Raw genomic sequence first — 15,249 nt, 5'->3', positions numbered from 1 at the left:
GCTTTATAAGGACCCATCTTAACTCCAGTGTGGCCTCAGGTTCCATAATGATGCCTGCAAAGACCCTCTTTCCAAACCAGGTCACCATTCTAGGTACCAGTCGATCACAGCACTGTGGGCCCGAGCAGCATTCCCTGTGGCCTGCACCTGTCTCTCTGCCACCACACTGACTCGAGCTTCTGCTGCTCTGGCCCCTGTGGGGAATCACTACCCTCTAGGCCGGGTGCATCTGCCAAGGCTGTTGCTGGGCCCCTTAGTGAACAGTGGCTGGGGATTTCAGCAGAGCCCCCCACCCCTCTGGTTCTCCTGTGGCCCCCTCCATCTTTTCATCATCACACAGGATGGGAAGTTCTGGAGCGTGACTGCCTGCCCTTCCGCCTCCATTTTGGGATATGCTGCCTGGTCTCCGATACAGGGAGATGCCGCACTGACATTTAAGGGTCGGGATTAGCAGGAAGGGCTGGTTCCATGCAAAATGGAGGCTTCATTCTTCCTCTCGGCAGGTGGCTGCCAAGACTAATGCCTGTGTTCACAGTCATTTCATTTAAAAGGATTCTTGCTTTGGAGTCTGCTGTCACGGATGACATGCAACAGACGCATTGAGGGGTAGGGTGAGGGCCTGCAGGGACCTATCCTGAGCCACAGAGCTCCATGGGGTTCAGCTTTGGGTTGGCTGCACCATGTGACTTCACTGGCACCAGAGACCACACCCTTGTAGCCTGGGCTCTCTTGCCCAGAAGGAGTCGGTGGAACTGTGTTGAAGTCCTCCTGGCTCCCCTTCCCTGCCAGGACCAGTGAGCCTGGCAGTGTATGTGCAAGGATTACAGGGAGCAGGCCAGGGCAGCACAGCGCTGCTTCGACAATGTCTCCCTGCGTTGGAAATGACTTGCAGAAACAAGACAGCCTGTGCTGGGGCTCCTGGTGGTCTTGAGGCTGTACCTAGGCCCTGCCATAACCCTCCTCACTAGCAATGTCATGGTGCAGATCCTGGGTGTGTCCCCCCACAACCACCACTTCTGCAGCTGGCCACCCCTTCCATGATCCCTTCGCCTCATCTACTTTATTTAGACTCCTGGCATGTAGCCATGCCCAAAGTCATTTAATGTCTGTCTCCCTATAAACAGCTCCCTGAGGACCAGAACATCCCATCTTGGCCTGTCACCCATACCTCAGCCCACGAGTGTCCCAGGCAGTTAGTCAGTGTCCATGAGCTTACCTTTTGGGTGAATGTGTATCATTTGGTCCTTTTTAATCTACCCACGGTGTCCCTTCTCCCTGTCCTGCCCGCCCCAGGAGGCTGTGAGCTTGACCTGGCCTGCTTTTTCCGGCTGATTAATGAGATGGGTGGCATGCAGCAAGTGACTGACCTCAAAAAGTGGAATAAACTCGCAGACCTGCTGCGCATCCCCAAGACTGCCCAGGACCGGCTGGCCAAGCTGCAGGAGGCCTACTGCCAGTACCTGCTCTCCTACGACTCGCTCTCGCCCGAGGAGCATCGGCGGCTGGAAAAGGAGGTACTGATGGAGAAGGAGAGCCTGGAGCGGCGCAAGGGGCCCCTGGAGGGCCACAAAGAGCACGACCAGGGAAAGTTCCACTCCCTGCCCCGCTTTGAGCCCAAGAATGGGCTCATCAACGGCATGGCCCACAGGAATGGCTTCCGCAGCAAGCTCAAGGAGGTGGGCCAGGCCCAGCTCAAGACCGGCCGGCGGCGGCTCTTTGCTCAGGAAAAGGATGTGGTCAAGGAGGAGGAGGAGGAGGAGAAAGGTGTCCTCAATGACTTCCACAAGTGTATATATAAGGTAGGTCCCGGGCCACAGGGACAGGGCAGGGGCCTGCCTGGCTGTCTGGGCTGGTGGTCGGGCTCAGTCCTGGGGACATGGGCCCAGCTTCAGGCCGAGCCTGGCTGCTGCATTACCAACCTCTTGCTGTCTGGGTCTGGGAGAGCGGCTGCTGGGACGTTGTAAGTAGAGTATGAGTTCTGTGTCCCCTTCCTACCCAGCTTGGTGCCTGCCTTACCGCCTTACTCTGGCGGAGGTTTGGCCCGCATCTTCCAGCCCCTTCTCTCTGCTCATTGTCCACCACCTCCTTATTCCAGCCCTCTTTTGCTATGTCCTTCCTTTGGAGAGGTGGGCCCTAATAGAGCCTATGAAGGCAGGTCTCACTGTAGCTGCTCCATGTTACACCCCATACCCCACTTCTGCCACATTGCTGCAGCACCAGCCACGAAGAAGACTTGCTCTTCCAAGAGATGGGTAACCCTGTACATCCTGCCCGTGGGGCGGGTGGCCTCCCATCTTGGCCTCCGGGGCCTTGCTTCCCGGGGGCCTGCCTTGTGCCATCCAGACTGCCTGACCTTTAGGGGTGATCCCAGTCTTGGTTTACTAGGAGAGAGGCTCTTCCTGGTGAGGCCTTGAGGACTCTGGCCCACCTGTGTGATGAGAGAGCTCTGCTGTTTGTGGGCTGACGCGCTTCAGTCTCCACTGAAACGGCCGGTTCTAAGTCGAGTCAGGACCAGCGTCAGCTCGTCCGCCTGCCTCATGCCCAGCCTATCCCTCACTGCTGCATCCTCCTGCCTCCGAGTAGTGGCCCCCACACATTTCAGAAACCATGCAGGAGGAACCTATGGCTTGTCTCAGGACTCAGATTTGTGGCTTACTGATTGCAGGGTTGATTTTAACCCCCGCCTGCTCTCGGCCACACTGTTTAACTCTCCTGAGCTTTAGCATATGCACTCTGTTTTGGAGCCAGGACTCGCTTGCCTGGAAGCTGCTCTCCTGTCCTTAGACCGAGAAGGGCTCTCTTGCGTGTAGGGTTTTTTTTGCTTGGGTCTGCCCAGACCTTAGCATATGCTGCCTTGCAGGGATGATGTGCTGGTGGGAGAAGGGCTGCTTGCTCTCATGAGACAGCAGACAGACCCAGGGGCACTTCTGTGGCTCTCTGCTGAATGCTCACCTGAGTCTGTTGAAACTGCTCAGTAAGTCTGGGACACACAAAGTTTGCAACTTTGGTTGCTTTTTAAGAAGATCGGTGCTTTGAGAAAAGGAATTTTTTGGGGGGGGGTGGGGAACTATTGTCGTTATTTTTAGATTTGGCTGAGCTTGGTAGTTGCCTTGGTCACTGGGTGCCCTCTGCTGCATGCAGGTCCCCCACCCCTACCCCTTCCAGTCCCCCACCCCTACCCCCTCTAGCACCAACCACCAGGTGGCAGTGTGCTCTGGTTCCTGGGCTGTCCACCTGCTAAGCTCTGTTTAGTTAATGCAGATTCAAGATCTTGCCTGGTGATTACTGTTCCCCGTGGAAGCTTCAAAAGGTTGGTAGGGAGATTTCATTATATTTTAATATAGTGAAATATAACGCATGTATCTGCGTTTTCTTTTAGCTGGAACCCCGATTATCTCCTGACAGAGCTGAAAAGCAAAACCAAACACCAGACTGCATGCTCCCTTCCTCACCACACCTCTCCGGAATGAGCCAATGGCCCCGAATACCTCTTGCAGTTTCTGGAGCTGCTCAAATGCCACCTGTTAGTTAATCCATCCCTGACCACCTGTGCTTCTGGCAAAGGCAGCGATCTTGTCTGTCCACTGTGCTGTCTCCCATCTCAGGGACTGGGCCTGATACATAAGAGGTGCTTAATGCACCGTTACGCAGTCAAGGAACAGATGCATCTATCTAATCAAGCAAGAGGGAAATGGGGCCCTGGAGGACAAAGCATTTTCTCTGACCGTTAGAAGCAGGAAGGAACTTGGGATTCCAGATTTTAAAGCGTACAATGCTTAGAAGGGACAGAAAAGTAGCTCATCAAAGTGGACAGTTGGTTTTAGCTATTACTCGGGTGTTAGGGGAAGGGGAGCTAGTAGGGAGTCTCACGGAGCGACCGTGAGTGGCGGCAGAGATCAGACAGCCTGCGTAGGGCTGCTCACCTGGCCAGTCTCTGTGATGACGCCCCCTGGCTGTGGATGACTGTCACCCTACTTGTCTGTCTTCAGGGGCCCTATAAGTCTCTCCTCTCACACAGGCAGGCCCTGTTCAAACTCCATGCCTGGCTCCACGGTCCCGACACTTGGGTCATTCGATTTGATGCTCAGAGTTTCTCCCTAGGAATGTAGGAAGCTGGGGACAGAGAGGGGAGGCTTGGTTAAGCTCTCCCTTTGTATCCACCGCACAGGGAGCAAAGGGGGACATGCCTTGCCTCCTGTGGTGTACCCGCCCTGCCCTTAAAGAAAGCTCGAGTCCATTGCCGTGTCTCCATGGATGCCCAGTGCAGCTTCTCGGTCTGGCTGGGAGTCCTCATGTTCCCCGTCTGGATGGCGACGTCCCTGCCCTCTATGTACCTGTAACTCCAGCCAACAGCTGGGGCGACATCATTTGGAGTTAAATGCTTCTCACGTCACTGCATTTGTTTGGCTTCCAGGGAAGGTCCGTTTCGTTAACAACTTTTTACCGAACAGCAAGGAATATCATGAACATGTGCTTCAGCAAGGAGCCTGCACCAGCGGAAATTGAGGTGAGTGGGGTTGACTTGTGAGCTTGGGCTCCGTTCCCCGGCTTCCTGAGGTGCCTGGTGTCTTGCGTGGAGGATGTGGACCATGGCTCACTTTGTCCTCTGTGGGGAGCAAGGCCAGCCAAATGTTTCCATCGGTGCTGGAGTCTGAGTTCAAAGCCAACGAAGAGAGGTGACTCGCTGACTTCATGGCCTGCTGTCGCTCTCCCCTGCCTCAGCCGTGCAGTCCCGGAAACCACAATTGTGGGCTTTTTCTCCCCGTTTTTTGTCTGTTTTATTTTTTTAATGGGATTGGCAAGCTGCCCTTTTTGCGCCTCTGCCAGCTCTGTTCTTGTTGAGTGAGTCTGCGGTTGGAAAGGGACCATGAGGGTAGAATGGATATGCATGCATCTCTGTGGGACAGGAGGAGCCCAGGAGGCCTGTCCGGTGCTAGGGACTGTCTGTCTGTGTGAGCGGCAGGAAGCTGGTGGTGGTGGGCCCTCAACGGCCCTTGCACATGTAAAGGACAATAAACCAGACTTTGCTCCTGCTGCCAGGGCAGCAGCCATGCAGGCAGCAGGAGTGCGTGGGATGCAGTGTCCCATAGCAGGCCCAGGCCCAGGCCCCTCCGGCTGACCAGTTTGTAACGGCGTGGCGAAGTCAGCATGCTGAGCTTGCAGGTCACCAGGGTTTTCCTGTGGTGTGGGACATGGCATCCCTGACCAAGCCAGCTCCGTTGGACATACAGCATCCATCGGCTCTAGCCATTAAGTCCAGTCCTGGTGCTCAGGCCGAGGGTCCTGGAGCAGAGGATGGTTCTCAGCGGTTCAGTCCCTTCATGCCTCTGCCTCTGCTGCTGGGCCTGGCTGCCTTCGGTGTGCACTCGGGCTGCCTGTGAATGTCTGCTGCCCTGTCCCTTGGCCTTTGGCTACACCCCTCACCCGCTGTGCGGCGTGGTTACTGCTGGAGCCATCTGCCTCGCTCCGCCTGGTCCTAGCTCTGGGGCATGTGGTCCCAAGCACTTGCTGGGCCTTCTGGCACAGGGGTGTCAGAGGAAAACTTGAATTTTTGCTGCTGCCTGCTGCTGCGTATGTTCTGACAAGATAGGAGCTTATGATTGGTCGTGTGAAGAAAGATTAGCTTATTACAAATCCTGCTGGCGTTGCTGCAACCACTGTATAAATAGTGAAGTGCTGAGGGAAGACATGTCAAAATGCAAACTCTCTGTCTGGTGCTGCTAAGCTTCTAGTATCTTCCCCAGGAAAACTTGTCCTTCCTTGGGTGGGAGGTAGACACCTGGGCCCAGACCTCATGCTCAGTTCAGGTGGCATGGTAGGAGGGGCCACCAGCCTGGCACTCTGTAGCCAGCTCTTGCTGCCTTCCTGGGCACTCAAGGAAACCAGCCCAGAGAGCTCACCCCCGTTTCCAGTCACATTGGTTGGGGTGTTTTCTGGGCAACATTGTTTCCCTACAACATATGATAGAGACGTGCAGTCAGGGGACACAGGAGTGTCCTGGGTTTTGGATGTGTTTACTGTGTGAGGTCTGAATGTGGTCTTCATGTGGCCCTGAGCCAGCCACTGCCCTTCTAGACTCTATAGCGTCCCAGGACCTTGCACTGGTGGTGTTAGCAGCAGCCTTTTGAGGTTGTACATGGTAGTGCCCAGGGTGTGTTGCTCCTGCTCCGGATTGGGGATGGTGAGGTGGTGGTTCTGGAATGGTGGTAGAATATAGAATGGAAAGGTGACTGTGTGGGCAATGAGCTGGGCAAGCCTGCCTGCTCGCCGATCTGCAGAACACCGGCCTGGTCCTCTCCACCTGCAGCTCCCCTGGTAGCTGTGCTCCAGCTGCCAGCGCGTGGTCTGTGCATTCAGTATTCTTTCCCTGCCACCCATGATCTGACAGGAGCGGAGGAGTGGGTAGGGCCAATACAAGAGGCCGGGCATCAGTGTGCCCTCTGTGTGTGTCTGCATGTCAGGCCCAGCTGCCCGGCCTGATCTTGTGCGAGCGTGTAGTGGCCTCTGTTGGGCCACACCTTTTCAGGTAGTACGGTTTCCCTCCCCCTCCCTGCGCTGCTTCACCAAACACAGGTCTCCTGGCCGTAGAGGGACCACAGCCCTGGGGGAGGCTGTGTGCATCCTCCTCTGGTCATTTCTGTCCTCCCAGCGAGCATCTCTATGGTGCAGCCCCATGGGATGTGCCCACGTTGGGGGGGGGGGAGGCGGGGTTATGCCTTGGGTAGAAGGTAACGCTCCAGTGTTGCGGTGTTCCACTGCCCTCTCTCCTGGTGGTGTTGGTGCTGACCGGCCTCTCCCTCCCCCTACAGCAAGAATACTGGAGGCTAGTGGAAGAGAAGGACTGCCACGTGGCCGTCCACTGTGGGAAGGTGGACACGAACACGCATGGAAGTGGGTTCCCCGTGGGAAAATCAGAACCATTTTCAAGGTAAAGCTGGGTCCCGTCTACTTTCATTACCGGTCCTGGTGGGAGTGCGGCCAAGCTTACTGCTCTGATTTCCCTCTACAGGCATGGATGGAATCTCACAGTGCTCCCCAATAACACAGGCTCCATCCTGCGTCACCTCGGTGCTGTGCCTGGTAAGCCTGGGGTGGCAGTGGGGACGGCTTCTCCACCCATGGAAGATGTCTTTTCAGCGGTGACAGTTTTACATATAATAGGCAAAGGGGCACTGAGGCAGGAGATCTCACAGAATCTTGGAGCTGTGTGCTTTTCCCATGGAAATTTGACCTTGGAAGTTGGCGCCCTTTAAATGAAATACATCTACTGTGAGGTTCCACGTGGTTCCATTGAAGCTCGTTAGTGATCAGAGAACACACAGGGGCTGGGGGTAGAGGTCCCTTGGAAGGCTGGTCTCCTGGAACCTATCTCAAGAGAGACATGTCTGGCCCAAGCTAGGGAAGCCAGTATTAGAGGCTCCTCAGAAGATGCTTAATTTCCAACACAAGCAGAAGTTCGTTCTCAGTATTGAGGCTCAATGTTAACAAAATCACCGGACTCCTATTCCTTGGGCCCAATTCAAATCCCTCCTCCCCACCAAATGGATGCCGGTTCATAGCAGCCCTGCAGGACAGCGTAGTTTGAACTGCTAACCTTGCAGCCAGTGTGCCTGTGCTGGGGTGTTCCTGTCTCTGTGCAGGACTGTGCGTGCGTGCGTGCGTGTGTGTGTGTGTGTGTACACGCATCTGCCGCGCTTCTTTCAGGATGGGGCAGGGATTTTTAATCTCTCACTGCGATGCTGTGGAGCCCCTTAGAGTAACCCTTTCCTCTCGATGTTTCAGGAGTGACTATCCCCTGGCTCAATATTGGCATGGTCTTTTCTACCTCATGCTGGTCTCGAGACCAAAACCACCTTCCATATATCGACTACTTACACACTGGTGCTGATTGCATTTGGTGAGTACCCCCGCCCTCTCGTGTGTGCCCCCTCTGGTGACTGCATCTGCGGTGGCAAGATTGTGTGAACTGCCCTCCACATGCCCATGGGCTGTTTGTGGAGTGCATGCTTTTAACTCTGAGGAAGGGGGGCTGGAAAGCCCCCCATTTAGGAGCATTCCCCAAAGCACCCTCCAGTTCCGTGGTGTGTGACAGGGTGTGCAAGACTCTGCAGGATGTAGGGCACAACACCAGCTAGGACAAATGGCTTCCAAAGAAACACTCTCCCATCAGACATCTCACTCCATGGGCTCGGAGGTCACCTCCTCTTAGCAAATGCTCCTGCCTGGTTTGGGCTTGAGTTTGGTGTCCCGTGACATTATGGGAGTAAACCTGACATTAGTCATTGGGGGGGCTGGTTTTAGAGAAGCCACGGAACCGCCCCGTACTCGGGGTCACAGTTTCTACTGAGCAGCCACTGCTGTTCCTCCGGGCTCTTCATCTTTGCATGCGGCTAGCTCAGGACACTCTTCCGATGAAGGGCCAGGCTCTACAGGGGATTTTGCAGCGCTCCCCCTCCCCCGCCCAAGTGCTGTCTCCCACCACAGACTGGAGTGTGAGGGGGGTTGGTCCTGCTGTGCCGAGGAGCCCGAGCTGCGCCAGTCGGCGTGTGGCAAGCAGCCGTGCGTCCTGCCTAGGAGCCCTCCCTCCCTCCCCAGCAGCACATCATGATCAGTGGGCCGGGCTCTGTGGATGGTGGCAGATGGGATGTTACTGCCAATAACTGGATGCCTCGTGGTTGGAGCATCTACGTAGGGCATGGCCTGCATCCCACAGTCGCTGTATTCCTTGTACTGATGGTGTGGCAGAGTCTTCTTTGTTAATATAAGCCAAAATCTTGGCGTGAACATTCTTCCTCCAAGGAGCCAGTATCTGTATCTGTCTTGTACTTTGAACTTGCCCTGCTTTGAGGCCAAGTTACAGTGAGTGGTCGTCTTGGGGAAGAAATGGGCAGCCCAACTGCTGCAGGGTCTTTGTGCCCGCGATGAAGGTGACCTTGAACTTTGTACATCTTGTTTTGGGGCAAGAGATTGTAAATTTTAGCCATAGGTGGTGATTGGAGCTCGGGCCTGCAGTGGTCTGGAAGCACAGGATGGGCAGACCAGACATGGGGAGAATAGACTGCAGAGATGGGTCCTTCTCAGGGTGATGGGCTTTCTCCCGGGGCTCCCTCACGGCTGTGGTCCTTGGTACATCAGCAGCAGCAGACGTGCTGTAGGAGATGCTAAGTGAGGCACAGTGAAGTGTGATGCTCTGTGGTCTTTTGGTTTCTCCCCCTACATTTTAGTGTTCTTGAGACTATATGTGACCTAATATGTGCTAATTCAACAATTTTTATTTGTACAATTAAGTGAACTTGTTTACATTCTTTGAATTCTTCCACTGTCATTAACACAAACTCACTGCCGGAAGGCTCCCCTCTAGCCTCTCAAGGTGTGGGTGAGCCTCTCCCGGAGGTCGTAACCGGGCGTGGTGCTCAAGGAAGGCTGCTTCTATGAAGCGAGGTCAGCTATAATCGTATCTGCTTTTGACAAGGCCTTAGGGGGTCTCTTTGGCTTCAGGTTTCAAGATTCCTCAGGGCAATGGTTTCAGGGACTATTCCACCCTCCATGTGTTCAGAACATCTAGAGTCTGGGGATTGAAACCCTGTGGTGCACTCCACCTTTTGCCCAGCGTTCTTCTAGGGAGTCTGTGAGCGGGCTGTTCCGGAGTGCTGGGCACCCTTCAGTTCTTCTGGTCACATGGCAAAGAAGGCAGTTGGTCAGAGAGGCAGTTTGCCATGTTTCCTCTTCCTGATTCTCGTTCTTTTACTCCTGGTGAAGAGAGATCAATTGTTACTTGATGGCTCCTTGCAAGCTTTCAGAACTTCAGCCCTGCTCAACTAGATTAAGGTAGAATAGGTAGACATGGTATTAAGCCTCTTGGACCTGGCATGTCTCATGACACCATGACATTAAACACGAAATCAAATCCCATGAGGTACTTGGTGACACAAAAGCTGCCTCAGTACCTCCTCCGCCTCCCTCTTGTTGTAAAAGTATTTGTCACACGACTTTTTGCCAGGTGTACAACTTAGCTGACAACAGTGATAATAACTGGCAGTGCTTCCATTACTGCCGATCTCTCCTCCCCCTCCCTCCTGCCCCTGGGAGTCATCGGTACACTTTGTTCTCCGTGCATTTGCCTCGCAGGTGAATGACCGTGTGCGGTCATATGATCCGTGCCTGGTGTGATTGACTTGTTCACCGAGTAAGTCAATCTTGTCTTGGCACTCCATGCACGTTACAGCCTGTGGCAGCCCTGCATCTCTCTCACTGGCCCTGGGATACCACTGTCCGTCTGCACCACATGCTGTGGGTGGGCATTCGGATGTGCCCAGGGTTGGTAGAATGAGTACTGGTGTGCCCACCCAGCTTGGCTGGCCTTTGCCGCCTTGTGGGTGTGTCCCTAGGAATGGGATTGGGATTCCAATGTTGTTCTACTTTAGCAGGACCCCCACCTGTAATCTGTGGTGGTACCATTTTTGTATAACTCTCCCCCCACACCGCCCCCAGCCAGCAGGGGCCAGAGTCCTGGAGTCCTTGCTCCCAGCGGTCAGCATTACCGGTGTGATTGCTGACTGTTAGCCGTGGTCTGAGGACGCGGACCCAGCCTTCCTTGAGTCTGGTGGCTATTTGAACGAGTCTGTTCCGCTCCTCTGCTCCCATTAGGACTATCTTTGTGTCGCTCCGTTGTGGAAGTTGTGTTTGTGTTTTGGTTCTTGGGTTCTTTTCAGATAGGTGCTCAGCCAGTAGCTTGTCTTTTTGGCTTCCTGGAGGCTGATTTTGATAAAGGTCAGAGTGCCCACTTTCATGGCCTTGTTGACTTCTGTGTTTTGTCCTTGGTGCTTTTGTTACTGCACGTGGTCATCTTAGCTGTTGGAATCCGTGCCTGTGTTGTTGTTTACGATTTTATGGCTTTAATTTGCACACTTGGGTCCCTAATCCATTTTGCGTTTGATTTTGCTGTGTCTGTGGATTGTTTTTTTTTTAGTCATTGTTGTTTTAAGATGTATCCCTGGGATCTCATTGTAGGGAATGGAAAGGAGGCTGGGATATGATCAGAGACCTTTATGGTGTGTGGCTTTTCTCAAAACATGTGATTTAAGTTAGAAACCTTACATTTAAATTACAAATCAGTAACAGAACATGCTGGCATGGAAGTAAGCTAAGCATTTTAGAAAATTAACTTCCCTGTGGTGATGGGCTACTCCCTTCATGCAACAACTAGAGCCAGGGGTTGGCCTCTGAACGAAAGCCTTTCAACACAGCCCCCCTAGGGTGGAGCTGCTTGGGGTGCCGCTGGCATTGGGCACAGCGACCTTTCCTCAGGGGGCTCCCCTTGCTGCAGCTGCTCTGGCCATCTGCCCTCTCATGTTGCAGCCCAGGATCGGCCAGCCGGCCACGATGGAGCCTCCTACCCCACTGCCCGCTGGAGGGGTTTCATCTGGGCGCTCCTTCAGCCCCAGCAGAGTGACTAGGGGTTGGGCCCCGAGGTCCTGGGCGCCTGCCTGCCACACATTGTGCCTTGACCTCTGAGTGTGCCATCCATGGCCCTCCCTGCCAGAAGGGGTGGGTCCTGGTCTACAGAGCTCCCCTGCGGGACAGTCTGAAGGCTGCCACCAACCCAGCAGCATTCTTTGGGCGACGCTGGTGAGGCCTAGGGCCATGCTCAGCTCCTTCCAGGCTTCAATGCCTTGAGGGGTTGGCCAGACTGCAGTAGGCTTCATGAGAGTGGCCCCTGTATGGCGCTAAGTAAGGTTCACACTGTGGGGGACCCTTCCTTGGGGTATAGTTGGAGGCAGAGCCCGTGGGACATCTGCTTCTGGCTGGAAGCTTTCCGGCTTGCCGTGCAGGCAGGGAGATGGGCGTCCAGGGGTGCGGCTCTCATCACTGGTGGCCTGCGGATTGTTTGCCTGTGAGCCATGCAAATGCCGGCAAGGCCTTTTTTTGAGGGGGGGGGGAGGGGTGCTCAGTTACTGTTTGGACTAAGCTAAGTATCCTGAGGATGGCCCTCTCTGTGCCTGCCCTGTGGGCCACGCTCTAGCTTGGCTTTGTGGCCTGCCCCCTTCATTCTCTTGTGGAATGGGTGATGGCCACTCCCTTTCCCTCACAAGGTAGGAGGAGCTGGGCAAGGAGGGCCCAGGTCCAGGGCTGCTTCATTCTTGCTATAAACCTGGTTTCATACCCCTATCCCCCACCCCAGGTATTGCATCCCCGCTGCGGAGGAGAGCAAGCTGGAAGACGTGGTCCACACGCTGCTGCAGGCCAACGGCACCCCTGGGCTGGAAATGCTGGAGAGCAACGTCATGGTGCGTGCTGCAGCCTCGCTCGGCATCCTGAGAAGGGCCCAGGCCTGTGTGGCGTGGGGCTACGGGATGCATGACAGTGACCCCTGTTTCAGGAAGCAAGTTCAAAGGGTCTTTCCCTCCTAGCTGCACTGGGAAAACGGAGCTCCTGCCTCTCTGGGGTCCTGGCCGCTGGCCCTCCTGGGCATGCCCGTGTCCACTCCCAGGGCTGTGGTAGGGCCCGTGCGGGTGGCATGTAGCACTCGGCCCCCATGTGAGTCCCTGCCGGTGGAGACGTGTCCTGTGCGCTAGGAGCCACATGTGTTTACTCTGGAGAGAAGGTGGCACTCTGGTGGAGAGACGCACTGGGCTGCTGCCCACACGGCTGGTGTTCCAAAGTGACCAGCGCTCCACGGGAGGGTCGAGGCTGCCTGCTCCCTTCCACACTTAGTTTTGAAGACTGCAGCCATGTGTTTAATCAAGGAGGCGTAAAGGAGAGGTGGCCTGTGTCCTGCGCGGGAGGGACACGCACCCACGCCTACCTTTTGTACCCCCAGATCTCGCCAGAGGTGCTGTGCCGAGAGGGCATCAAGGTACACAGGACTGTCCAGCAGAGCGGCCAGTTCGTCGTGTGCTTCCCGGGATCCTTTGTGTCCAAAGTGTGCTGTGGCTACAGTGTCTCAGAGACCGTACACTTTGCCACTACCCAGTGGACAAGCATGGGCTTTGAAACTGCCAAGGTGAGTCCAAGGGCCTCCCGGCTGCAGCCCCTTCTGGCGCCAGGGCCGGGGGCGCTCCACGCCCACGCGCGCACCTTCTCGTGTGAACAGTTAGGGTTCCAGAGAGCACGTCTTATTTCAGAGCATGGTGTGCCTTTACAGCAGGGAGAGTTTCCCAGGAGAGAGAACATTTCTAGGGCTTCTTTTGTATTCCGGAACACGTGCACGTGGGGGTGCATTCGTCTTCCCTGAGTGGCCCTGGCTGGGTCACCTGCAGGACAGACAGACACGCCTTCACAGAATGTGCTGACGTGTGCTCACACTCAAGCCACGTGGTGGGGGCCCGGCAACTCTGGCTGCCCCTTCCCACGCCGCAGACCCTGAGCCGTATGGCCTTCGCACCCAGAAGAAGGTGCTGCAGAGCTCGCCCCGCCCCGTCCAGACACCCCCGGGCATGGGTTCCTGAAGCCCACTGCGGGCTGTGCTGTCTGTGTGTCTGCAGGAAATGAAGCGTCGCCACATAGCCAAGCCCTTCTCCATGGAGAAGCTCCTCTACCAGGTCGCCCAGGCGGAGGCCAAGAAGGAGAACGGCCCCACTCTCAGCACCATCTCGGCCCTTCTGGACGAGCTCAGGTAAACCAGGGCCTGGGTCCCAGGACAGAGCCGCCCACCACGGGCTCCCAGGGTGCCTATCTCTTGCCGCTGAGCCACTCAGAACGGCAAAGACCCTCCTGGTGGCAGTCCCCGAGTGACGCACGAGGCTAAGCATGCTTAGCTGCAAAGTGAAAGCTTGGGGTCAACGGCGGAAACGTGGCTCCTGACCGGCCCTGTGAGTTACAGTTCTACTCTGTCCGGCCTGCCGGTTCACCGTGAGAATCTGGGTGCAGGGTTGTATCCTGCGTCTCCCTCACGGTGATCTCTGGCATCGGGGTCTCCCTGGTGGGCGGGTGCTAGGTGAGTGAAGGGTCATGGGCTCACAGCCCCTGTGCCCCATGGTCCCCCGGGGCCTCTCCACACAGGAGGAAAGAGTGTCCCTAGCACCAAGGACCTGCCTGTTATCCAGTCCCCTGGTTGTCCCCACTGTGTGCGTGTGTGCGTGCATGTGAGAGAGAGAGAGAGAGAGAGGAGCCCCCTGCGTGCGGGACCCCAGCAGCTCCCCCTCGGACCTCCCCGGCTGACAGCCACCCAGGCAGGAAGTAGCGGGAAGAGTGGCGAGCGTGTAACCGTCTTCTCTTTTCCCACCACGTAGCCTCCTAATCTCCCTCCCTCCCAGGGAGAGCCGGGAGTGCTGACGGCCAGCACACGGACCCTTTGATGACCAGAGCGACAAATAGTGTGTTCACTCAATCCCTGGTTTGCAACGAAAGGAGAGCCCCTCCCCAGGGTTAGCTGCATGGTAGCTGTAGGGAGTGACCTCGCCGTGGGGCCTTTGACTAAAGAGCCCGTGCTTCCCAGCGGCCTGCAGCGTCACGTAGATTCGCTGCACTTCCCAAGGGGGTTGGGGTGGGGGGTGGGGGCAGGCCCCTTCGGAGGTGCTGCATGGTCCGGCACCATGCGCGAGGCCCTGACCCCCGACCCTCCCGTCTGCACAGGGATACGGAGCTGCGGCAGCGGAGGCAGCTGTTCGAGGCCGGCCTGCACTCCTCCGCCCGCTACGGCAGCCATGACAGTAGCAGCGCAATGGCGGACGGCAAGAAAAAGCCTCGAAAATGGCTGCAGTTGGAGACTTCGGAGAGGCGGTGTCAGATCTGCCAACACCTCTGCTACCTTTCCATGGTAAGCGCCCCTGTCCCCGCTGATCCAGAGCTCAGGCTCCCCAGCCGTGGCTTCTCCCAACACCTGCCCCGGCAGCGCTATGGGAGGTCCCAGGAGAGACTGAAGCCGCCCTCCGGGGTCAGCAGCATCACTGTGTGGTCCTCAGGCCTGTCCGTTCACTCGGCTGCCCCCTTCCTGTAACAGGCATCCCATGGTGCTGCCCCCCCCCCCCAATCCATCCACGTGCCCAGTCTCACTGCCACTGAAGGCCACAGTCTGGCTTTTAGCCAACGCGTGCCTTCCCTTCTAAGCTGGGCCCTCCAGTAGCCAGCCTCCCAGGGCTCTGACCGAAGCTGGGTGTGTGGTGTGTGCGTCATGTCTGACGGAAGCTCAGTTTCCCCCTTCCATCCCGAGCCCTCGCTTCCCTGCCTCTCACCGCGCCGGCCCTCCTGCCTTGCTGCTCTGCTCCCCGGACACCCGGCGGTCTGCAGGGGCCTGGTGGCGCACAGTCC

At 56.3% G+C, this 15,249-nt stretch overlaps 2 protein-coding genes across 3 annotated transcripts in view; one reads left to right on the top strand and one right to left on the bottom strand.

Annotated features, from left to right (window-relative positions):
- JARID2 (jumonji and AT-rich interaction domain containing 2) overlaps positions 1–15,249 on the top strand; it is a 264,620-nt gene that overhangs the window by 244,133 nt on the left and 5,238 nt on the right. For both annotated transcript variants that reach the window (XM_075532448.1, XM_075532447.1), the window contains 9 exons: positions 1,294–1,799; positions 4,415–4,507; positions 6,810–6,928; positions 7,010–7,080; positions 7,783–7,897; positions 12,182–12,287; positions 12,821–13,003; positions 13,485–13,615; positions 14,575–14,758. In XM_075532448.1, coding sequence (XP_075388563.1) covers positions 1,294–1,799; positions 4,415–4,507; positions 6,810–6,928; positions 7,010–7,080; positions 7,783–7,897; positions 12,182–12,287; positions 12,821–13,003; positions 13,485–13,615; positions 14,575–14,758 — 1,508 coding nt within the window. The remainder of the gene's footprint in view (positions 1–1,293; positions 1,800–4,414; positions 4,508–6,809; positions 6,929–7,009; positions 7,081–7,782; positions 7,898–12,181; positions 12,288–12,820; positions 13,004–13,484; positions 13,616–14,574; positions 14,759–15,249) is intronic.
- DTNBP1 (dystrobrevin binding protein 1) overlaps positions 9,263–15,249 on the bottom strand; it is a 155,024-nt gene continuing 149,037 nt past the window's right edge. Inside the window, exon 10 of the mRNA XM_075532451.1 lies at positions 9,263–9,750. Within this exon, the coding sequence (XP_075388566.1) occupies positions 9,662–9,750 (89 nt within the window). The 3' untranslated portion in view covers positions 9,263–9,661. The remainder of the gene's footprint in view (positions 9,751–15,249) is intronic.

Source organism: Tenrec ecaudatus, chromosome 1 (genome assembly GCF_050624435.1).
Source record: "Tenrec ecaudatus isolate mTenEca1 chromosome 1, mTenEca1.hap1, whole genome shotgun sequence".
NCBI classification, from domain to species: Eukaryota; Metazoa; Chordata; class Mammalia; order Afrosoricida; family Tenrecidae; genus Tenrec; species Tenrec ecaudatus.
Note: the sequence above shows the minus strand (reverse complement) of the source record. Positions and strands in the feature narration are given on the sequence as shown.